Source organism: Dromaius novaehollandiae, chromosome 5, assembly GCF_036370855.1.
Source record: "Dromaius novaehollandiae isolate bDroNov1 chromosome 5, bDroNov1.hap1, whole genome shotgun sequence".
Classification (NCBI taxonomy): domain Eukaryota; kingdom Metazoa; phylum Chordata; class Aves; order Casuariiformes; family Dromaiidae; genus Dromaius; species Dromaius novaehollandiae.
Window position 1 is genome coordinate 44,091,680 of NC_088102.1, and position 24,435 is coordinate 44,116,114.

General features: G+C 46.5%; 1 protein-coding gene across 1 annotated transcript in view; it reads left to right on the plus strand.

The window, feature by feature from the left end:
• The window catches only part of LOC112987579 (transmembrane protein 263-like), a 205,255-nt gene extending 181,354 nt beyond the window's left edge, over nucleotides 1-23,901 (plus strand). Inside the window, exon 3 of the mRNA XM_026107510.2 lies at nucleotides 18,844-23,901. Coding sequence (XP_025963295.2) covers nucleotides 18,844-19,130 — 287 coding nt within the window. The 3' untranslated portion in view covers nucleotides 19,131-23,901. The remainder of the gene's footprint in view (nucleotides 1-18,843) is intronic.
• The last annotated feature ends 534 nt before the right edge of the window (nucleotides 23,902-24,435 follow it).

A 24,435-nucleotide genomic window follows, 5' to 3' on the forward strand; every position in this document is an offset into this window, starting at 1 on the left:
TGCCCGGGACAGCCCCCTCCATTGTGTTCACAACCATACCCCACACCGATGCAAAAACATCGTCTGGGAGATCTTCTTCTTACCAAGCTCCCCAGTGGCACGTCCAGAATTCAGCGCACTTGCAAGTGGGATTGGCATCTCACGCATTAGCAGAATATGATTAGTGTCCAGTATCAGGAGGAGATCACGTACAGATGAAGTGGTTGTTTCTCAGTTGATGGAGACTGGAGCTGAAGGAGGGCCACTCCTCTTCTGAGTTTTGGACAGGTATTTTTATGGAATGACTTAAGAGCAGTTTCTAGATTCCTGCATAGATTTTCTGCTGGGTGTAGGCACAGCAAAAGGGATGACACAAAACAGTTTGGATGTTACTATTACTGATAACAGTACTTTAATATCATACAGGAAAAACTGATGGCCAGTGATTGAAATAATAGAATTGTGAAAATATTTAATAGGACAAAAATGAAAGAATATACACATAGGGACTGATAACAAGAATGTCTGGTGCAAGCTGGGAACTCATCTTTTAGAGGGGATGGGAGAAGGAAAGGATTTGATTGTATTAGTTGATCTAAGAAATCGCTGCACCCTGCCAGTATACTGGAGTTCTGAAAAATCACGTGCAATCCTAGGTTGTATCGGGCGAGCTGTCCCTTTAGAAAGAAGGAGCTATCCATGCATTGTCAAGAGCCTTAGTGAATTCTCTGTACACTACCAAACACCCACGTTCAAAAACAGCTGACATGAGACTGGAGTATAGGTACAGAGAAAGGCTTCTGGGATGAGGGGAATGAAGAATCTATCGTACACATGGGGAGCAGAAGTGTGTGGCTTGTTTAATCTAGCAAAACAAAGGCCGAGAGGAGATATGAATGCTCTCTATAAACACATCAGAGGAGTAAACACCAGGGAGGGAGAAGAGCAATTTAAACTAAAAGACAACATTGGCACAAGAGGAAATGGGTATAAACAGTCCATGAATACATTTAGGCTGCAAATTAGACAGTTTCTAAGCAGAAGTCAAGTGAGAGTTTAGATATCCAAGTAAGAGTACCAGGGCAAATAACGTATCTAATTTTAACATGGAGTTTGATTAGTTATTTGAGAATTAGATAATGGTTGCCTGTGGCAGCTGAAGACTGGATATGATGATCCCGTGTTTCTATATCCTGTGTGAAGGAAGATCATGCTGAAAAAAGCAGTCTCCACATTGGATATCTCCAGAGTCAGATGCATCAAATGTGTAGCTTATACGCTTCACAAGAATTTCTACCACCCAATTCTTAGCAATTAAAAAGGAAATCTTAAGGAAATGACCAGCTTCCCGCCACCCCGGATAAACCTAGAGTAAAAGTTGTATTTGCCTATGCACTATGATACGGTCATAGTTCATGAGAGCAGGCTGTTTTCTCAAAGCTGAGAACTGCTGAAAAGTTTGGAGATGTTCAGATGCGAGTGATAACAGCTTTAAAGTCAGGACTAAAATTGTTACGTGTGCACAGTGAAAATTTCCCATCCAACCTTAACTGCTGCCAGTGCTTCACCACCCAAAGCCAGTGACAACCCTGTTTTTGAGCAACATATATCTTCACCGCATCAGTAGCTCTGGAAATTGAGAAGTGACTTGTGTGTGGTCTACCTTTCTCTTGTTTGATGGACTGATTTTTTTCTGCCTTACTGTAGCATTTAAACCAAAGTCTGTGTGTCTCCAAGCAGCAAACTACTTCAAAACAAGTAGTTTTCAGTGTAGAAAATTCAGTTGTTCACTAGAAGTAACCACATCATGGACTCCACTGGCCAGAATAAAATATGTAAAATTTTGATACATACTCTACATTTCAGTGGGTGACAGAGGTATGGATTGAGGTGACATTTATGACAACAAGAGGTCTTTGTCTGCATAAACAATTTTCCTGTACTACAGGTTTAAGATTTTAACTGCTGCAGGCAGGTAACACCTTACATTTTTTCTCTAAATTTCCTTATTAACAAGCCCTTATCCAAATGTTGTAGGCTAGGAGTGAAAGTAGAAGGTTTTAAAGAGAGGGAGCAGAGTCAAATTTCTTCAAGGCCTTTAAAAACTGTGTATTCCTTAGCTTTCTAGTGTGTAGGGCAGCTGGGGGTTAAGTGACTGAATTGTGATTTTGCAGCCTTTTACCATTCGGATTTGCAAAACTGAAGGATTTTTGCTTTGATTAGCAAGATAATTAGAACTATATTTGTAAGCATAAGCTTCACTGAGCTTTGCAAGTATTCATTTCATGCCATGACCTCAGAGATTCAGCATGACTCCTTAATGCTGCGCAGAGCAGACCCGGGGTGTCTGCGTAAAGCCCTCCTGTACACTTGGCCAGGGCCTCTTTCCTGGCCTATGCTAAGCTCTCTTTTGGCAATGATGCAATTTCATAGCTCCTGTTTTTTTTCCAGGTTGCTGTCAGTCTGCTTAAAAAATTCACCCTGCAGTCATTAACACGGTAAAGTTGTGTGAGGTGTGAGGGTCAGGGTCAGGAAGGCGAGAGCCTTTGTGCCACTGGGGACAGAGGAGAGGAGCCCAGCTGCATTACAATGGACTACTTGACTGTCTGCTCCCCCTCGCTGACCTCATGCCAGTCCCTTATCTTTGTCCTCCCATCCTCTTTGCTCTTCCTTTCACAGTAGAAATCAGTCCCACAAAGTGAGTCAAACTTGCAATAAAGTCTTCTTAGTTAAGATGCTGACTTCAGAGAAAAACTGAAATTCTCATCAGCCGTTTTGCCTTGACAGTGTCTCTCAGTAGGCAAATTTTCTGCTGGAAGCGTCTGCTGTCACTCTTCCGTCTGTACCTGTTTTCCTACCCTTTCTGCAAAGTGCCCCTTTGCTAGCTCCGAACTATACACTGAACTTGAGAGAATGCAGGGTCTTGCATCACGCATCTATGCCATTCTGAGTTTCCAAACTGAATGAATTATAAACTTCATAAATAACAAACTGATTAACCATGCTCTTTGAGCAGGGGAAGGTGAGGGGCAGGAGTGTTGTATTTCGCTAGCTAAGCAGGCTCAGCCATGATTTGAGCGATCTCCCAGAAAATTAAGTAGGTAGTACAACAGCAAGTTGTTTAGCCTAAATCAACATTGAATCAACTCTAATTCTGCTTTTGTCTGTCCTGCATTATAATTAAACCTGAAATTGAGATGCTGACCATACATGAGCCTGAAAGTTTGCAGCTTGTGTTGAGATACTGAAATAGTGGGCATCTTCTAAAGCTGGTCAGGATACGTGACATTTGTCTGTATTGTTACTGTTCTCCCAACTGCTCAGAGAGAATGAGTATCTTGAAAACTTACGGTGTTTTTTGTGAGATCAGGTTCAGTCTTCCTAGCCAAATTTCAGTATTTCCAGACCTGACCACTGCTTTTTCTCTTCTTCCTGTTTATGGATGGAAGGTTTGGTGTTCCTGAGGTGTAAATCCGGAATCTATGATCTCAGGAAAAGTTAACTTGCACAGGAGTTTCACTTTCCATGAAAACTCTTGATAGATTGGGGATGCAGAGGAGGCAGGTGAAGTTAGGAGTGAGTGGACTCCAGCGCTGCTTGTACAGCAGTTCCGTTGCTTTCCTAGCAATCAAGACTAATTGTATTGAATACCTGGAAGTGCTCCTCCATATGTGCCAGCTCTGCGTCGGTGCACTGGCTCCTGGGAAGCTCTGGTATGTAGAATCCAACTGTCATCAGGGCTTGCCATAAGAATAAATTTGCAAGCAGACCATTTTTGGCTCTTGCTGTAGCAGTCTCTGAAAAGAGCCCTTCTTTCTGTGTTTCCTCCACCTCCTTTTCAGAGACATGACCAATGTTTTCCACAAATGGAGAAGTTTACAGTTCCCCACACACCACGATTCCTGCCAGAAATTTTTAGTTGCCACAGCAACAACTTAACAAATTTTTTAAAGCCCCTGCTGCTGGCAGTGCGTCTGCCCTGTTTGTTCTTCCTGTGCACTTCCCTGGCACCACACAAGGCTGCAGAGGCAGTGACTGAGAGCTCTAATAACCCCAGTAATGGATCCAATTATGGCCGTTAATGCTTCTGTTGAGAATACATGAATAAGTAGATCTGTGTGTAAGGATGAAAGAGCGTGTTTTTAAAGCTGCCCAAGTGGTCTACGGGGCTGGTCAGCCATGTCCGTATTGCCAAGCCCTGGTGGAGGACAGCAGCTGAAGATTCAGCTGCTGTTCAGCTCCCTCCCAGACCGTGCAGGCCCACAGGCTCCCCGTGAGTCGTTGCATGGTCACTGGCTGATGTCAGGAGCTGTGGCTGTTGACTTAGAGGCAAGGCCTCACACCACAAACATTTGTTTGTGCGTGTTGCCGTTACATTTCAGGTACTTCTGTGGGGCAGCTGGGCTCTGGTGTGTCTGCTGACAGGGTCTGTCTGTTGATGGCAGCCACATACACAGTAAATAGTGCTTCACTTCCATTAGAAAGAGTTGCCAAGTTCACTGGATTATGGGGGATGCGGCTAGGAATGGACTGAGCAGGGCAGAAAAAGCAGAGATGCACTAGCAAATTTTTACCAGAAATGTTGTTTCTAGCACACGTTTTGAGTGCTGTTTCATGAGTAAAGGATACTCCTTATGTCACCTTCATGCTGCCAGAAAACCAATTGCTTCCTCTGATTATCATCCGATCTTTCTTCACCATGCACAGAGACCTCTATCCTCCCCCCTTACTGCAGGTGGCTGCCCTGCTGGCACGCATGGTGACAGATGTGTTGTGGCCTTCTGTTGTCCAACAGTTGGTCAGAGGGGGAAAGATGTCCTCTCTTGTTCTTGATGATCGCCTTCCTTGTCTGCCTTTTCCTAGCTGACTCATAGAGGAGTAGGAAAGTAAATGTCTTTTGAGCGGTATGTGGCTGATTCAGGAGAGAGCGGTCCTGGATGTCAGATGCCTCAGTGCTGCCTCCTCAATGTCAGAAGGGAGCTGGAGGGACAGGCATCTGAGCAGCAGAGGTTGGCTGCAGAAGACCTTTCACCAAGCAACTTCGTTCCCTTCCTCTATTCCCTGTATATCCATGGTGGTAAGAGGAGATAGTTACACTCTCCAAGATTCATTTCCTTGAGTGCAGGCTTTATAGAACTTGCAGTGTAGGATGATGGGTGCCAGCTGGAAGGTGTTGCGGGAAGCGGGGGGAGGAGGGAGGGAGGGGGAGAGGGAGAGAGAGAAAGAGAGAGAGAGAGGATCATGTTAATCAATTTTGTATTTTAATAAATCTTTTTCAGTTCATAGAAAACAAGTATAAACACCAACCAGGACTGTTTGACACTCAAACCATCATTTATTGACTGCTTATAAAGCTGCCACAGAATAGAGAGGCGTAGAAGGATATCAAGTGGTGGACAGTGAGGTCAGGCACTCAGTGTCATTGGGACAGGCAGGATGCCAGAGACCAAGGTGGTCCTTAAAATCAGACTTCCACGCTTTATGGAGTAGGGGTGAGTGAATCTCTCAGGAAGATTGTTTCCTGTGAGATACCTAGTGATCCTTGCAAGCCTGTGAGAGGAAAGCTGATGGTCTTCTATTTGCATTCAGAGGCCAAGAACTATGAAATAGAAGTGGCACTAGCTTTTCTCTGAAAGGGACACTGCAGGTTTTTTATGAGTTATTGGGGGCTGCTTTACAAATCAACCTGTGAGGAGTAAGCTGGAAAAGGCTGACAATATATCTGTTATTCTACATAGATGTCGCTTTGAAACCTGAGAATTGTTTCTACTCACTAGGCTCTGGTTCTGACTAGCCTTTCTCTCTGAAGCGAGACTCATTTTCCTACCCAAAAGGCATTTGCAGTGTTGGCCTGCTTTGTTAACCTTTGGAAATCTGAAACATTGGTGTAGGAATTACAGTTTGAAAAAGAGGTTCCTGAATGCAATTTTCAGAGCATGAGCCCATTTTACTTATACATGTGCACACAGGATCCAGGTCCCAAGAAGAGTTTAAGGTAGTCTTCAAAATAAGGTGTTCCTTTGTCATCTCCCAGACATCAGGAGATGCTGTGAAGTGAGTTAATGGAAGAAAACTCCTGTTCCTACTCTAGCTGATACCTCAAGGAAACACTAGTGATGCTTTCCTCCCCGCACTTGGCCTCACCTAGCTGTGTTACAGGAGAGTCCGTTTCTGTTATGAGTCATTGGTCTGAGTTTCTAATAGCAGTAAAAGGCTCTGAACTTGGTCGACAAGAGAAGTTAACAACCAGTTTGTTAGAGTCCTAACAGTTGATCACTTAGCCTTAGTTACTAACTGCAGTCAAGAACCAGTTTCTGGGAGATAATTGGGGTCATAAACAATAGCTATGTAATGGAGATTGTGCCCTAGGAAAGGGACTAAACTTATTCAACTGCAAGAAAGTTACTGCCTTTGGATAGCATCCAGTTGCTGCCATCAGCCAGCTAGAGTTCAGGCAGCCAAGTTGTTGCTGCAGGGGAAGAGAGGCCTTTCGTGCTCAGCGGACAGCATCTATCTGTGATCAGGATGCACCCTAGCTGGAAGGATATTTGAATGCCACCACAGGAGGCTTGATAAAACTTCTTAAGCAGAAATCTGGAAGGTGTGGATGGGAAGCCACATCTCTTTTTGTTTTAGTCCATTTCAGAAATAGGACTTAGCATTTAGGTGTGTTAAGTTCTGCAGCCTGGGTTAGGGTTGGTGGTATCAGCTGGATTTTCAAAGTTTAAGGTATTTGAGGGTCAAAAGACCGATAAAGTTGTGCTGGCTCAGTAGTGAATAGGACCACACCCATCCAACTGCAGGACTTTTGCTTGAGCAGATGTATGCTTGTGAACAGCATGCATGATGTGTGTGTGCAGGCTCTCCTAGACCATTTGGGCTCTGCTGTAGTGTTATTGGAGAATTAAGACTTCTCTGCCTGAAATTCCTTAATACAAAATTGGTTTGTTGCTAGGAAAGAAGTCCAGAAAATCACCATTACGAGCTAGAAGGGTATTTAAGTAGGAAGGATTTTTGTCTGTACTTTCTAAAATGAAACCCAGTTTCTGACTGTTGAGCCCATTAAGAATCCTGCTGAGGACACATGGTGCACAGGGGTTCTCCAGGCCATGACAACATCTTTTCTTTCAGTGGAGGGCCTGTTGGGACTGGAAGACCATTTGATGGGATTTCTGATGCAAGCATCAGCTTCTGATTAGATTTGTGTCACTCTGGTCATTCCCTGTATGCATCTTATTGGAAACAAAGAGAGGAAGAAAAGGTGCAAATGAGTTTCTGTCATGATTGCTATAGCCAAGCCAGCACGTGGCATGTTGGGATCTGGAGTTTCTGAAGGTTTCATTGTGTGTGGAGAATGAGGGTGGCAGCAGGCTGCATATGGGCCACAAGCTGAGCTGGGCACTGTGGTGTGAAAGCTGAGAAGGTCCCTGACACACAGGTCCTGCAGCTCTGTAGTGTGGTATTTGAAAGCATCCCTGCATACTCCCTCATTTTTAGAGGAATCAACTATTCTGCCCTCCTTTTTCCTACGTATGCAGTATTACACAAGGGAATTAGAGGGGAATCTATGGAAGAAGGTTAATACTGTTCTTTGTTTCCCAATAGCAAAAACATGACAGCATCGCCCGGCTGGGCTACATTATAGAATCAAGACAGTAAATGTTGTCTTAATGTGGAGACCTGAAAGGCTGCTGTAGGTGCGTAGCTGTATTTTTCCACTGAGCTCTTCGCTCTGACTGGAATATGAGGCTTTGTCTTAGCTTTGATTCAAAACAGGCAGATACTAAAGAAGGGCAATGATCCCACTGGAGGTGTCTTAGGTTCTCCAGGCATTCAGCCTTTCCCAGCACATCACTATCCCAGTCAGGTGTGCAGGAGGATTTTCAGCAGCTGGTAAAATGAATGAGAGGGAAAGTATAAGCAGCATTTCTGATACTGGTCTCACATGGGATTTCTACTGGGAATAGGATTCGTGAGGCTAAAGGGACTAAGATGATGAAGGTCCTGTTGAGACTGGTGGGAGCTCGTTTGACTTCCCTCCTCCCATTGCTGCAGAGATGCATTGAAGACCAGAAATACTTCAGAAAAACTAGAAACAGAGCACTGAAGGAATCTGGTCCTCAGCCTGCACGTGCTATAATTCTGGTAGTTCATATACTTCTGATACTCCTCTCTACTGCCTGGAGAGACCAGTCACCTCCAGACAGCTACAGGAGATGCCCAAAACTGGAGTCAAGACTGATTCAGGAAACACCCAAGAGATGTCAAGGGCTTCTCCCCTTTAGATGAAGGTAGCTTCTTTATTGCTACGTGGCAATGGGCGAAAGCAGGCTTAGATAAACCTCCAAACTGGGGCTGAAAGTGTAAGGCTGAGCTTGTGGCTGCACTGAGGAGGTGGGGGGAAGTGTCTGTTATTCCTGATATTCCTGTGTATGAAGCACTAATCTCAGAGGGAGGCCTGAGTGCCTCTGAGAGCCAAACTAGACCCTGCCTCCATGGCAGTCTTGCCACATGGGCCAAAGAAGAATTCCAGTTTATCTGCGGCCCAACTTGCAGCACCAGACAGAGCCCTTCACTGGGAAGCGGAGTGCACACTGAATCCCTGCTGTGCAGTATTGAAATCTGCCCTGAAGAGTGCAAGAACATGAATATGGAAGAAAGTGAAAGAAACTGTCGTGCTAGTGACTTCACGTTCCTAATCAGCAGCTCTTTGTCTGGACAGCACGAAGGAGGAGGTTTGATGTCTCCTTGGACAGTATTAGTGCTACCTTTAATTTATGCATTCAGGGCTGTGATTTCAAGGCGACAGGCTCACCAGGAACACGGCAATGGGTAGGATTGGCTATCTCACTGAGAAGCGACAGAGGCGAGGGGACGGACGAGAGGTTTGGGCATATATGCTGGGGTGTGATTTTGGTACTGGGAGACTTCTAATTGTCTCAGACACAAATCGGTCCTGTCCTTCCCCTTTCAGCCTGGCGGTGGGGGAGGGATGGTCTATCTGTTCATCTCTTTGCTCCCAGAGGCAGCATACCTGCCCACTCATGAATGCAGCGCTCTCCCCTTGACAGCTGAGATTCAGAACGAGTTTTTGAGACTAAGTCATTGAACACCTACAAGCAGCAGAATAACAAAGACCCCTTCCTGCCTTCCTGGCACACTGGATGAAGCGTGAGCAGACAAACATATCCCTGCCGGCTTGGCGAATGCCCAAGTCAGCCGTTTCTGTAGCACACAGCTTTTAGCTAAACTGTCTTGTTATCCTTTGGATGGACAGAAAGACTCCTGGATAGCCTCTGGGATGAATGGGTCTTTTCTCTTTGTCAAAAATTTTCATTCGGACCTTAGCTCAGTTAATATTTGCGGCTTAGTTTTTTGAGTTTCCATCTGTTTTTTCTTCAGTTCCTTCATGTGTCTTTTGGGGGGGAGGGGGAGCACATAATCAGAAACAATGGGATATTTCTGGGCTTTTCGATGGTGCCAGCCATCCTGGTGGAAAGCATCAGCACCCATTGCTCAGCTGCTGCGGGAGTGGGAAGAGCAAGTGTCTGAACAGGGTCTCCGCTGTTAGCAAGGCAGGAAATGCTCCTGACTTTACTGGGGGTATTCTTGGACAAATTCTTGGATATCTTAGCTGTAAAATGCCTGAGTGACAATTGTGTGTTTCCATAAGCTAAAGAGATGAAGTGTTTAAAAATAAGATGGCAGAGTACCCGAAATATTTGTGGCAGTTGATGGAAGAGCCGAGCAGACTGTCTGATCGTGACAGCCTAATGCATTTCCCTGCTGGTTAGATGGGACTTAGTCTTTCACTCCCATGCCCCTTCCCAAACCTGCTGGGAGCAAAATCCTGTACCTTTTGATAAATTGCGAGTTAGCAGCATCATCATAGGAAGGACTTGTAGTCTCATTGGACAGAGGAGGCTTAGCTGACTCTACTTTTGTATAAAGTCCACTGGGTAGCACTAGAGCATGGAAGAAAAGTCATTTCTTACATAAGCTTGGATTATGTTATTTACTCTCCATTGTTTGTAGGGGCCTCATAGAACCATGAAAATGACCTTTATTTCTCTACAGATTTTGTCCTTTTCATTTTACAAATATTGATTTTTTTTTCTGCTGTGTCTTTATCAGACCTGAATTAACAAGGCTGTTTAACAAGAGCCTCCAATTCATTTGGGGTCTTTTTGTGCCAGGTACTATTGCAAGCAGCTGAAAGCAGCTCAGTGAAGAGTGTGCAACCACTGTTACAAAATTGACGGGGTAGGTGATGTGCCCTGACGAGAGTCGAGCTATCATGGGTCAAGGACCATGCTCAAAAAGATGGTCTCTTTAGCTTTTGCACAAATACTAGCGAGGATTGTTTGTAAGGAAGTAACGTTTTAAATCTGAAAGCTCTCTTCCCCAGACCATTAAGATTTGAGGCCACTGAAAATCACCAAGTTCACTGGATTATTTCCAGTTCCACCCAAAAATCCCTAAATGAGATCACAGACCCACTGTGCTAGGCCATAGGTATATTCACAGAAAGAAGTGCTTCCTGTCCCAAAGGTCTTGTGATCCAAAATCTCACTGTAGTGGCGATGAGATACCAATAGGAAGATGAGTAGCAGGAAGTATTGGTACAGCTTTAAATGCTGATTCTTGTCAGGCTTTTAAGCAAGCCTCTTGATTGATTCAGGAGCTTGTAGCTGGAGCAGGAAATGTAAATTGAAGACAGACAGGGACACAAGGTTCAACCAAACTAAGTTTGATGGTCATTTCTGATGCTTTTGACATAACAGAGAAGAAAAGCAAAGCCCAGCTGCTAGCCGTCCCTTGCTGTTGATACTTGCTGTAATTCACAGTTGTGGTTTCTCATGCAGCACCTGGTGTGATTGGTGTGGGTGGAGAGGAAGCGGCTGCCCTGCAGAATTCCCTGGGGCCACTTGAAATCCAAAGCCTTTTAGGATCATCTCTCCACAATGTTGGTGGCCTCACAGCATCCCGTTGTTTTTTTAGTGGTCTGTCTGACCAGTAGCAAAAGCCTGACCTTCTGCATATATTTCACATTAAGAAAAAGAGACGGAGACAGAAACAGTGTGTCCAGCTTGCTTTCTTCCTGAACGGGCAATGCCACTTGTAGCTCTGCTCTGAGACTCTCCCGTGGGCTCATCTGTCTTGAAACCTTTACCCTGTGGTGGGAGGTGACATTTATTTCAAACAAGACAAGGGTCTCATTAAGCCAGCACTCGTACAAGCCCATAAAAAGGGGGAGTCCTCAACCTTAAGTGCTTGCGATCTAAATCAGAGAATGGCAACCTTTTGAGGACTTTGTGCCGGTGTGCACTTTTTTCACTCTCCAGTTAGAGGATATGTGTGCCAGAGGGAGCTGGGAGAGTGTGTCTGAGAAGCGCTATGAGGCTGATCAGTTAATGCTCATTAGTCTCCCCTCTGCAAAGTGTGGTCTGCCGCCTTCCCCGGTGCTCTGGGCTCGGTGGAGCCAGGTGCCGCTCCTGGCCTGTGCGGGCCTCCCTGCTGCAGGCCACGCAAGGGGTCCCAGTGTGTTGCGCGGGCAGTTGCGCAACGTGCCGCTGACCCTGACTGAAACAGGCCGGGCAGGTGAAGGGGAAAGAGGCAATATAGCCATTACCTAGCAGGTCAGCGAAAATGTTGAGAAGAGAACTGGGCCTCCAAGGTCCTACTTGATCCACGTTCTTTGTAGTAGACAGTGCAGGCTGTGCTGCAACTCGCTTCCATTTCTCTAGAGCAGATGGAGCAGTATCTCCAGGCTGTGAGCCGTCCTGGTCTTTAGCATCGTTAAAGACCGTATCTTGTCTATGCCACCAGAGTAGCTGAAGTACTGCAAACCTAGAGAGGAAATAAGGAGTTAAGAATCAAAAGGGTCCCCAAGAGTCCTGGTTGAAGGGGGACTTTGACAGTTCCTTGTAGGCCATTGCAGCTATATAGAAGATGATTTTTCCAGACCAAGAAAACATTCTTCTTCTGCAGAAGGGTGAAATAAAGGGACTGCTGGGTTTTTTTTTTTTTGTTTGTTTGGTTTTTTTTTAAGAATAAGAAAGAGAGCCATCTCAGGGCACATCTTGGCTCTGATATTTAAAGTGCTTGGAAGGTGAGAAAATAAATTTATATTCCTCCTCCAGTTAATACCTATTCTTAAAATGCAAAGCAGTTTCTACAGAAAGAATAAAAATGGCATTCAGCTGCTGTGTGGACCATTTAGTAGGTGTGTGTGAGGCTGGGGAATGTCCTTGGGCTGACTCAAGGCTGGTTAAATGCCTTAACCAGTGGGTTATTAGCTGCTCTGAGGCCAGTCTCTCTGAATTCTCTTCCCAGTGGAAGTTTCAACAACACCAGCATGTCTTTGCAAAGAATTTCTGTTTCTGTGATGTGATGTTTCCCAACAAAAAAAGATCTAGTCAGAAAATTCCCAACAATCTCTAAGCACAGTACAGTCTCACACTTCCATAATCAGAGCTTAGACTGCTTCTCCCTGAAGGCTCAGCCGAGGAAAAGAAGCCACTCCATATCACTGTTCGTTTACCCTCCTGAACCCTGTCTCTCAGTGCTTCGAGGTAGATGCTTCAGCAGTTAATAATGCTCCTGGGGCACATGCAAGGAACAATTAAAGCTCATTGTGCCAGTGAAGAGCCCTGGGGTGAGCTGGGTTTCAGAGACCGCTACCCCGGTATTGCTGTGTGCAGCAGCCTCACAAGCAATCGTGTTGCAGCAAGAGGCAAGTACGTCTTGCTGATTGCAGGGCCTGGGAGTTAATATTTAAAACTCAAGGGCTAAACTCAATGTGGCATTTCTAGGCCTTTTGCTGGTGGCAACTGACTTGGCTTGTAGCATTCAGTGCCAGGATAGTACAGGGCTGAGGAGGGCACAGCTCCTGAGCCTGTAAAGCAGTTTCCAACCAGCTGCAGAATGGCATGGGTGGCAGGAATGAAACAAGCGTTTAAAGAAAAAAGGCTTTGCAGAGTTGTCTTTAACAGTTTCCTGTGACACTGCAGGATCTTGGATCCTAAGATGCCAGAAAGGACAGGAGCAGAAGTTGCTTTACCTCAGACATTAATACCGGCAACAACTATCACCAGCAAGGGTCAGCTAAGCCTTCTCTGGTGACATGTGAGAGGCTTGGGAGAAGGTAATCCTGGCCATTCCTTGGAGAAAGGTCCTTCTGGAAGGCCTATGGCATGATTTCATTTGTGCCCAGTAGTCAGAGCATCTCTCCCTTCTTCAGCTGCTTGTGCTAGAAAAGAAATGTATCATCCAAACTGAAAGTCTTTGCTACAGAATAAACTTGAGTAGCTCCATAGCAGGCACCTGGGGAGGGGACAAGCTTTCCTCTTCTCTTTGGGACTTGTCGTTAATCTGAAAACCTCTTCCGGAGATAAATTGGAAGTTGCCGTTGGCATCTCTACTGAAAACGTCAACAGGAATCTGTCAGCGCCAGTTGTGGTGATACAAACACAATTTCCCTGTTCAAAGCATCGCACCAACTGTACCTAATTAACCTTCACCACAGCACAGCAATACAAGGAAATAGGGATCATTAACCAGCATCAGTTTACAGAAGGGGAAGAGAGGCAGCAGTGCCAGCCCCATGCATTTCAAATTGAGGCAGGCTCAAAGGATCGCAAGGTTAGAAATAACAGTAATCCATTTGGGGTTCTCAGAGCTTTAAGAGTGTACTTGAGTCAAACTTTCAAGTTTTTTTCCAAGAAACATCAGGACTGGAATGTTCCCTCCCATATAGTCTCTGTGACTCAGTGACCAAGGCTTTAAGAAAATCACGCGTTCGTATTCACAATGGTGCAGAGGCATTAAAAGAGAGCATGACTTGCCCAGTTGCTTAAAAGTCAGCGCTGAAGCTGGGACTAGAGTGTGCAAGTAGCTGGCCCTTCACCCCTTGCTCTTTCCTCCAGATCACACTGTCCTGTAGGTAAAGGAGCCTGCCTGAATCCACTAGCTAACACCACAGTGGTCCCTTAATAGCTGTCAGAGGTAGATTTAGACTTAAACTAGCAATCTCATCCCTTCCTCTCACTTCTGCTGTGGGACAAATTGATGACAATACTGCTTTACATTTTGGTGTCTGAGTCAGCCCAGCTCCTTCTCCTGGGGCTGGATTGGGACAGAAATGTCCCAAAGATGCAAGGCCATACATGCTACCCCCGACACTGCTTTCCTGACTTCAGACTGTTCCTATAAGTTAGTAGGAAAGAGCAACTTCTTATACAAATCCTTTTTAACGTGAAGGATTCTCTTTGCCTGTCGTATCACCTACCGGCAGGTGCTGAGGGGAAGAATAATGCCTGTTCCATTTACACTGGGCATCAGCATAGGGTATAGCAAATAATATATTATTTTGTCTTACCAAATAAATAAAATGCAAAGGACTCAGTAGTCACCATGGCAGCTTTAAAAATTGTATGTTATTTCTGACAAACTGATCTCACTGCTGCCCCAAGTCATAGATATTATCAGTATCAGATGAGAAAAGATGGTTTTGTCTGGAGCCCCAGCAGGTAGGATCCCTGTTTGGCGCAGAAATCAATTGCGGAAGGCTTTGGCTTAGGAGGAGAGTCTATTGTGTGTGGATGCTGACCTCAGAGCAGAAAATCGGCATATATACAGGAGTGCATTTTATTCATCTCTTTTTCTTCTTCTTCTGTTCTGAGTTGACATGGGGTGAAGTGAAGCTGAAGGGACCCTTGAAGAGGCCAGGTCATTGATGGAAAGGAAAAACGGCTTGACAGATGGTGAAGAGCTTTCATGGGCAGCATGGGCTGCAGCAGGCTCCGGGGAGCAGAATTGTTCCCATGCTCTGGCTGTGTGTCTGTCTCTCTGATTATTTTGTGTATTTCATCTCTGCTGTCTGTCTCTCCCTTAATCTGGGCTCTTCTGTGCCAACAAAATGCTTAGCTCACTCTATTGTCTGAGAGACTAATTTGCACTGTAAATCCGATGCTTATCTTACATGACAGCTTACTATGGGGTTTATTGCAGTCCTGAAGACAAACTAACCAGGGATGGTTAGAGATCCTTAGACACATTGTCTGGGGTAAAGAACAAATGTGACTTATTTCACCTTGCTGCCAGGGAAGGACTTGGTGCCTTGTGGTTGGGGTTACAAGGGATTTCTCTTTTCCTTACAAATTTAATCAAATCTGAGGTTTTTCTTTTTTCCTGTGGTATGGGTTCTGTTCTGCATTGGAGCCTTGGGGATGCTCCTGGAACAGCCTCCCTCTTTCCTAGAGCCAGGTTGCCCGTCTCTCTTCCCTGTTACTTGTGGTGTTTAAGGGCCACCAGAGTGGCTGAGACCAGGTGCAGGCAGCAGTGCTCACGCTGACGCTCCAGTACGCTGCAGCATTGTTGACTCTGCCTAGCTTAATCAGAAAGAACCTTTGTCCTTGTCTACATTCATTAATATTTCCTGACACTTTCTCCAATGTGTTTTAGCTCTTTGCTGGCAGAGTAACACGTCTCCTCAATCTTGTCTGCAGTTGCCTCCTTCCTGCTAATCCCTGGGCTATCCACCTGCAGGCATCCAGGTATCATCCAAGAGATTTTTATGCTAGGGTTGTCCAGATGGCTGGGCAGCTCCAATAGCCTCAGGTCAATAGAAATGTGGGCAGAGCCCTAAAGCCTCCTGCAGAGAGAGGGGTCCATGTAAACTCAGGCACAGGTTTACCTGGAGAGAGCCTGAAAGATTATAGCAGCACTGATACAGCTCAGGATTCTGCAGCTGAGCACACGGTTAGGTATTTAATGCCCAGACTTCTGCATTGCAGTCCTCTAATGGGACAAGAAGGATCCTGCTTTCCCATACAGCGAAGGGGGAATATGAAACCCATGTGATTCCATGCCACTCATTTGGAGAACCAGTCTGATTTTCTAGGGCTTCACAGACTAGAGTCCTGCTTTAAATTCTGCTGAATTTCTGAATGCTCTCTATTCTTCCTGCTCTTGGTCTGAAGACAAAACACTAAAATTGCTGTACCAGATAAGCTGTTTGCATCAAGTGGGGGGCTGGCAACTGAACTGGAAATGGAGCCAGGAAGTCTCAGTAGCCACTAGGAAGAGGAAAAAATGCTTAGAGAAACTGTTGAGGAATAGCCAAGCAATATGTCATAGATTGGGTAGAACTGTAGCTACTCAGAGTATACCAGAAATCCTATGCAGGCCCCGTCAAACTCCATTTTGCAGCCCAGATTAGTTGGAAAAATGTGCAAGTCTTTAATCAAAGGCTTATTCCAGTTCTTCAGAGCTGGTGAACACCAGACAATAACTCCTCACAGCACTGTCTTGAGACCTACCCAAGCAAAAGCTGCTGTCCAGCCTGGGTGAAGCTCAGGAGAAAACCTATGACTCTAAGAAAACGCAAAAGTCGGCAGCATTTTAGAAAAGTCAGGCACAAGAGGCCAATCTCCTAATGTAAACTCCTATGTCTAAAAGTTAGTCATCTGGAAAGCTGTCTGAAATTCTGACATCTTATGTTGCTTTCTGAAAGGTCTGGAACATCGCCCTTTCCCACAGACGACACAGTGCCGTCTGAGAGTTCCTCCTCTGATCAGTTGGCCTTCAGTCTGCCTGAGCACTTGTGATACAGGCAGCAGCTCCGATCTGCTTGGCAAGGTCAGATTCTCCCTTCAGCCGTGTGCATCCAGAACCCTGGGGCACCCAGTGCGTCCAAGGATAAAATCTGTGCCCTGCTGCTGCTGAGTGTTTTGTGTCATATTTCTGGTTGGATTGTTTAAAAAAATGGGGGGGGGGGGGGTTGTTTTCCAGCAGCACTTGGAGACCCTACTGTGTTATGTGTCATATGGACAACAGGAAGATGGTGTCTGCTCGAAAGAATTCACAGTATAGCTTGGCAGAAGTACAGTAAGTAGAGGATGTGATAAAGATACGGGGTGAGACATGTTAGTAACAGTAAAAGGAGCATGTTTGCGTAGACTGAGTACGTCTGACATCTCCGTCAACCAGAGTGTGCGGCATGCTAAGGCCTTGCAACTTGATTAGCTATTCAGACTGCTTTCCAGCACTCCCAAGCCCTTTGCTTGCTAGCAAAGGAAATCCACTGTATAAATCAATATTGGCTCTAGTGTGCATGGAAATGAAAGTGGGTGGAGACATCAAAGGGGGTTTTCCAGGTAGAATTTTCTGTTGCTTAGGATATTATTAACAATGAAGGCAAGAGGCTGCTGATTAGCTGGCAGCAAGCAGATAAATAAGGTGGCTTTCTTTAAAGGAGCAGTGAGCTTTGGAGAAAGGAGGGGCATGGTGAATCTAAGAGTGTCTAGGAAGGCCTGTAAAGATCTAAGAAGAGAAAGTGCATTCAGCTAGCAGCTCTTGGTCATCTGCAATTAGCTGTATTGAGCCTGTTCACTCGCTTAGATTAGTGGTTAGTCCATTTGTGCAGTCCAACCTGGGCAGGCGCTGGAACAGGGTTGCAGTGCCTCAGCTGAGGTGTCTCAGTCTTTGGTCCTAGTAACAGGTGCCTGACCTGGTTCCTGCGCCTGCTCTAGGGAGCGGTGAGCGCAGGAGAGCCCATTGCAGAGCAGCTCATTTCTCAGGACACTGATGGCGCCTCGGCAGTGCTCTGCTCTGAGAGAATGACCGGTGCTGACAGGACCCCTGGCCTGGGCTCTCTACAGGCATCATCATGCAGGCTTTCAGAAAGCCACTTCGATTTGTGCCATTTCCCCACTCCTCAGGAATTGGGGCACACATCCCAACAAAAGTCCTCCTGCCGCATTAGCACTGTGCAGACTCTTCTGATCAGGTAATGTGTTAGAAGGGATGCTGCTGCTCCAAGGTTTCTGTATTCCCAGCTGGTGCTTGCTTTTTTTCCTGCCAGGATTGCTTTGTCGTATTTTTGCAATTGTTAGTAACTCATCTCGCGTATGGAACTGGCAGTGAATCAGAAGTCAGAGTATCCAAAATATCTCACCCCACTAAAAGAACAGTTCCTCCTTTGCTGTCTATATGCGGCATTGGTAGCTGATGCAAGGTGAGAGGATTGTGTGGAGGATGGCATCAGAGCTGTCAGGTTTGAGTCCCGTGAGTAGCAGTTGAGAGTCAGCCCTTTTCCAAGAATTGGCAAGTTGTGAAAGTTATGTCTGCACGGTTGTGGGCAGGTGCGATGGCAGCTTGCGTGGGTATATTATGCTGGCCTTGATCCAGCTGGCACAGGTAAACCAACAGTGACATAGTGTATCAATTTAAGCACAGTCTAACACTATTAAGTATGTAGCTGAGATCTCTGGAGGACTTGTACAACCCAAGGTGAAGTCCATGTCGCTGTGTCTTTACTATGGTTTACTGTCTGTGCTAAGTTACAGATCCTGCAGATAGGTCTGTATTGTGCCTCAGTCCCTCATTTGACATTAGCACAGACCTGCCTTGAAACAGATGCTTCTGAGAACCTGCAGGCCAGGCAAATGTCAGCAGTTGCTGTCTGCAGTTCATGCCTCCTATGCTGGCATTAGTCTTTGTGATTTGCTGGCATTAGTCAACACACATGAGAGGGGAATTACATCTCCTGTTAGTATGATTTGCTTCAAATTGCAGCACTGAGACTTAAGAGTTTGGGGATATAATAGCACCACCTTCTTCCTTTCTCTGTCATGTGGGCAGTTCTCTTCCCACTCTGTATCCTCCCAAGTCCTCTTCCAGCATGCAGTGTACCGAGCATTGCCATAGTTCCTCCTTCAGGCACTAACAGGTACTGGGGCTGAAAGACACTGCACATGTTGGAGCATGTGCTGTGGTGGTGGAGAACCCCTCAGGGCTGGTACAACTGCCTGGGGAGAACACTTCTGACTTCTTCTCCTTTCTTTCTTTCTTTCTCTGCAGATGCCAGCAAGGACCATCCACAGCAGCAGGCAGGGGTGATCTGGAGAGTGACGGGTGGCTTGTTCAGTATCACCCGGGGAGCTGTGGGGGCCACACTGGGAGGAGTTGCCTGGGTGGGCAGCAAGAGCCTGGAGCTCACCAAAACAGCTGTGACCAGTGTCCCCGCTGCTGGCGTTGGACTGGTGAAGGGCAGCGTCTCAGCAGTGACCGGCGGTGTTGGAGCCGTAAGCAGCGCAGTCGCCAGCAAAGTCCCTTTCACCGCAAAGAAGAAGGACAAAGCTGACTAATCTCCATCGCAGCTCCCTTCCAAAAGATCAACCTGTCCATACTCTCCCCCTACACAGCACCTCTTTGAATTGGAAACAGCTGCTTCTGGGAGGGTAAAGCACCCAAGCAGACTCCGACTGCAGCCTGCTCAACACCGCCTGCCTGGCTCAGAGCTCACAGAGCTGCTGTCAATGCCTTTCACTCCCATCACCTACTGGGAACCATCTCTACTCTGAGGGCTTTAAAGGTGCAGTTGTCTCTGTCTTGCAGTTTCCTTCCTCCCTTTTTGCTCTTTGGAGCACAGAGGGGTGGGAGATGGTGTAAGGCTCCATCTGCCTGGAGGTGGTGAGGGATAAGGGAGGAAGGGGAAGAATTATACCTGGCTTGAAGTGTGGTTTATGTAGTTGAATTCAACTTCAGCTGGGGAGACACCTCCTGAAACACACCTACCCTTGGCTCTGGGTGGTGTGTTTGGGGGTTTGCCTGGGGGAGAACCGTAGAAGAAAGTCCCATTGACATAAAGGAGGGATACTGTGAAGAGGGGGAAGCCTCCCTCCTGCCCCACACCTCTTACCTTTTCTTTGCTTTGCATCCCACAAGCTGCTCCCAGTCACTTATTCCCTGGCTGAATTTCACCCTTCAGGGAAGGAACACTCAAGCTCAACAGAGCAGCTCCTGGGATGATGCCACACAAGTGTATCATATGTCCCAAGCCATCGATCCCTTAGGCAGATTTCCTTGGTGAGGGGCAGGAGGATGAAATCTGCTGTATGTTCCCATTTGGGGAAGTTGCTGATAGTGGCATCTGGCAGACCACTGTAATACTGCAGCAGGAGGTAGTGGTGCTCCACCAGTGAGAGGGGAGAGGTGCCCTCACCACACAGAGACTAACTGGGCCCTTGGGCTTGACCCCTTGAAGTCCTTGCAGTGTCCCCATCTGCAACAGGGCCGATTTGACTCCAGGCTACACTCTCAGTCTGCAGATGTCACTGGTAACCAAGAGCAAGTGTGTTACCAAATGCCACCTAAGTTCTGCTCCAGGGCAGCAGGGATGGGAGGTGGAAGAGTGTTGCTCACCCTGTGACTTGGTGCCCCTGGAGCAGTGGCCTGGCTGTGAGCGGGCTGAGCTGCTTTGGGGAATGCTTCCCCGAGGGGGCGATTATGCTCCAGTGGCAGCGAGCCCGGGCCTGGCACCAGCCGCTCCACCTCCACACACTGCTTCAGGGGCTACAGCCCAGCTCCTCTAAATGACCATGTTGCACTAAATAGCCCACCCAAACTCTTAGTGCCCAGAAACCCAAACACCTGCATTCATCTGGGAGTCATATCCATCCTCAGCCTGTCCCGTGATGCTCAAAGTGTCATGTGACATCACACACACACACACACACACACAGAAACACACACACACACACACACTCACTCACTCACTCTCTCTCTCTCTCTCCAAGGTCCCCTGAAATTCTTGAGATGAGGAAAGCCACAAGTTCCAGCATTAACTCTGCCTTTCCTGGCTTTGGCAGGTTATTAGCCTAGGTTGTTAGATATTGGATGCATAGGCAAGTGAAGCAGTGTTTGTGCGGTATTTTATAAATATGCATATGTGTTAGCGTGTGTGTGTGTGTGTGTATCAGTCCACAGGCATGTTTTCAGCCAGGTAAACAAAACTGTGCCAGTGCTGCAGAGGAGTTTACATAATCATCTTTGGCACTTCCAGCATATAGTTTTTATATAGGGACCTGGTCAAAATAACAATCATGTTTTAGAGGGTGTTTTTCCCCTGTGTTGCCCAGCTCAGTGTAGTTTATTAAAACCAAAGGAATGTGAACAATGTCCTTTCTCCCATCCTTGCTCTTTGTTTACTTTCTGCCCTATTTTTTGGACACTGAAGCCAACTTCCTTGGTTTTCATTTCCTGTTTGAGGTCATTTCACTTCCTGGCTGTTCTGTTATGCTTAGGAGTTAAACATCAGGGAATATTTAAGTACAAAAAACCCCAACCATTTTATGTTCTTGGACTTGTGAAGCAGTTTTGATTCTGACCTTTATTAAATCCACATTTTGGACCTGACTTAAATTTCCTGTGTCCCTGTGCTAGGCACACTGGTGTTAGTCTCTCTCCATACCCCTTGCTGGGCAGTGGTCCTGCCATTTGCAGTGGCAAGAAGTTTCTGATCTCCACATTGTGTTTCTCTTGATAGCATGACAGTGGCTTAACCTACATCTTTGCTTCTGAAGAGGAAACAGTATTTGGTATGTGTGTGCATTTCCCCTCTTTGTCTCTTTTGTTCTCTTGAACACCAAGTTGACCCAGATGTGTTGGATTTTTCTCTGAAGGTAGCAGCTTCACAGAAAGATCAGGCCTTGATGTGTGTCTGCACTTTGCTGGGATGTTCGTGGCAGTTAGCAAGGCCTGAAGAAGTCTCATCTGTTCTTCCTTTGTCCTGACCCCCCTGCAAGGCAGGAGGGCAGTTTGTGCTGCATGGGTCTCTGTTCACCACTCTCCCTGAGTGCACCTCTTTTCTTATTCCAGTTCACAGCTTGCTTCTCAATCCATCTCTAACCCCAAAGCTAAAAGCTGCCTGTGCATAACTAAGCAGTCAGCAAGCCTCTCAAGGAAGATGCAGTTTCCTACCAATTGAGACAGAAGACAGTCTTCTTCATAACTGCCTCCCTGAGTCCATAGACAGGAGGAGATAGTATATGAGGGGCTTTCCTTCTTCAGTCACCCCTAGGCAGGCAATGGGAAGCTCATCATGCTTTTGGCTGACCAGTATCACACACAGGCTCTTGCTGCCGGTTCATCGGGGGAGGAAAAGCTCTGGGCAGTAAATTCTTCCGAAGCTGTCGTTTGCAGGCACTGTGTGTGCAGAGCAGGCATGGCAAATGTAGTAAAGGCATATTAAGGAACGCCATATGGGTCCTAAGGTTTTCCCATATTTTTCTTTCTGCTCTTCCCTTCTCTCACTGTGTGTCCTTGTGGTAAATGGACTAAAGCTCTCTGTTTTTTCTGGAACTGCTATGGCCTTGAGGGATGGCCCTGAGAAGGGGAGAAAAGGAGTGAGGGGAACTCACAGTCTAGATCGCTTTTCTTAGAGCCCAGCTAATGGAGAGCTCATGGACCATAAATACTCAAAGAGGGCAAACTAGCAGGTAGGGATAGAGGATTAAATCTACTTGAAAACCAGGGCCCTAGACTTATTATCAGATATTTGGGAATATATAAATATGCAGGACTCGAAGACCTCTAGGAAGTATGTCTGTGTAAGAGTACTGAGCCTATTTGGTTGATTCAGGCGACCTGGCCCCAGGCTGCTTTTCTGTGCACTCTCCATGCCAGAGTTGAAGAAACACAGTATTCCCAGTCTAAGAACAAAGACACTTCCTCACAGCTCTGGTTGCAGGATGGTAGGATCTAGATCAGACAAGGAAGCTGTTGGTACCTGACAGATGCCCCATCTTTCCTCCTCCCCCACTACAGGTACTTCAACCAGGTCAGGATCCACCCCAGCCACTGGTGCAGCCCTTCTCCCACAGCCCCTTCATGGTGAGAGGGCCAAAACTGATATTTGGCAGAAATCTTACTAGATACCAGATAGGAGGGGGCAGGAGAAAGGTGGAAGGAGGGACTGAGGGTCACAGGTGGTATGGAGGAATGAAAGGGGCCAGTGCAAGGAAGATCACCAATTTTCTGGTGGTAGGAAGCAGGTGAGGTGAGACTGGTTGCAGGAGGAGGTAAGGGGACTGTGGCCAGAAGGAAGGGGAAAGAAGGAGTGGGGGAGCAAGAAAAGGAGGAGTGTGGAGGGGAATTTATTTCCTAGGACAGCCTCTGAATTGTGGGATTAATGTGATGGAATTTGTCTTATGGAAGAATGTAGGGGGAAAAAAAGTAGAAGAATGTAGGTTTTGGTGTATGTTGTTCCACTCCTGGCTGATATCCTGCTTCCATAGTAGTGACAAATACTAGACGTTTCCAAGTAGCTAGATCAGGATGCCCAATGGATGGTCCGTGGGCCAGATCAGCTCCCTGCTTATGCCTCACCCTAGCTTTTGCCATGTGCTAGATTCTGTTCCTGTCGGGGGACTGGGATGTGGCCTTCAAGCAGCTCTGGGCCCTGCCCCAGTGGGGGATCTCTATGCCCCAAGGCAGCCGAGAGGAGAACCCACAGGCACTTCCTTTCCTCCCTTTTTCCGTTGTTCATTTAATTATCATTTACTTAGTTTTCTTAGCTTTTTGTCGTGCCCCCAGATCCAGCTCTCCAAAGCTCCTACTAAGACCTTTATTATGGCTGGGAGGGCAGAGAGGGTGACTCTGCTCCTGCAGCTCCCTTGGCTGTGAGAGAAGTGCACGTCTTCCATCCCTTTTTCCAGTTGTGTTTTGTGTGTGGAAAAACTTAACCCACTTCTTTTCCTCTGGATTCCCTTGTTGGCTCTTGTTCCTATGGGTGGGTCATTTCTGTGTCTCCATTACGAAGTCATTCTTGTTAAAATACCAGGTTGAGTGTAAACGTGGAGATGGATGGAGGGAGCCACAGAGCTGCTGGGACAGGATGCCGGGGCCCATCTCTGCCTCTGTGTGAGCCTGAGAGTCCTTTGGAAACCCTAAGCCGTCACTGTGACCACATAGTCCCATGCACGGTGCTGGGCTCCAGAGAACACTTTTGTTCTTTATCATTTCATTGTCTGTAATTGGTTTCTTACTGAATTTGTTTGCTTGGTTTGTTTTGCAGTGTGTTTCTGGGAATATTCTGCATCTCTGTATTTTAATTACAGTAAAATTTGAGGATAAAAACCTTTGTTATGCTCGTTCTTGTTTCCAGTGGGGGAAAACGAGCAGAGGAAATGCAGCTGAACGAAGATGTTAGAGATTCCATGGGAGATCAGATCTCTCCCCTAAGGGCTCTAAATGAGGTACCAAGCAGGGCTGAGTCTCAGTCCCTGCTTAAACTAGGACATGGCTTTCAACCATGATTCGAAAGCCATTTTGTTGCAAGCGCATTTACTAATTGAAATGGTAAGAACAGTTTGGAGAAGACTTTTAAACTCAATTCCTTGCTTTATTTTAAAGACCAGTATGGGTGAGGTCTTTTGGGCCAGAGGAAGGCCCAAAAAGTGGGATGTCAGCATCTGAAGATGGCAAATTTTGCCTTTACAGCTGCTGGCTCTTCATGCAGGTTTGCATGTGCTAGGATGGCAGCCACTTTTCCCAGCTCAGGAAGCAAGGAAAAGCCTACCGCCGCTGTGCTCACTAACTCCCCAGGGCCTTTCCCACAGGCACTGCTCCCCGCCTCGCAGGAGAGCTGCCCGTGCCCCTGGGAACCAGCTA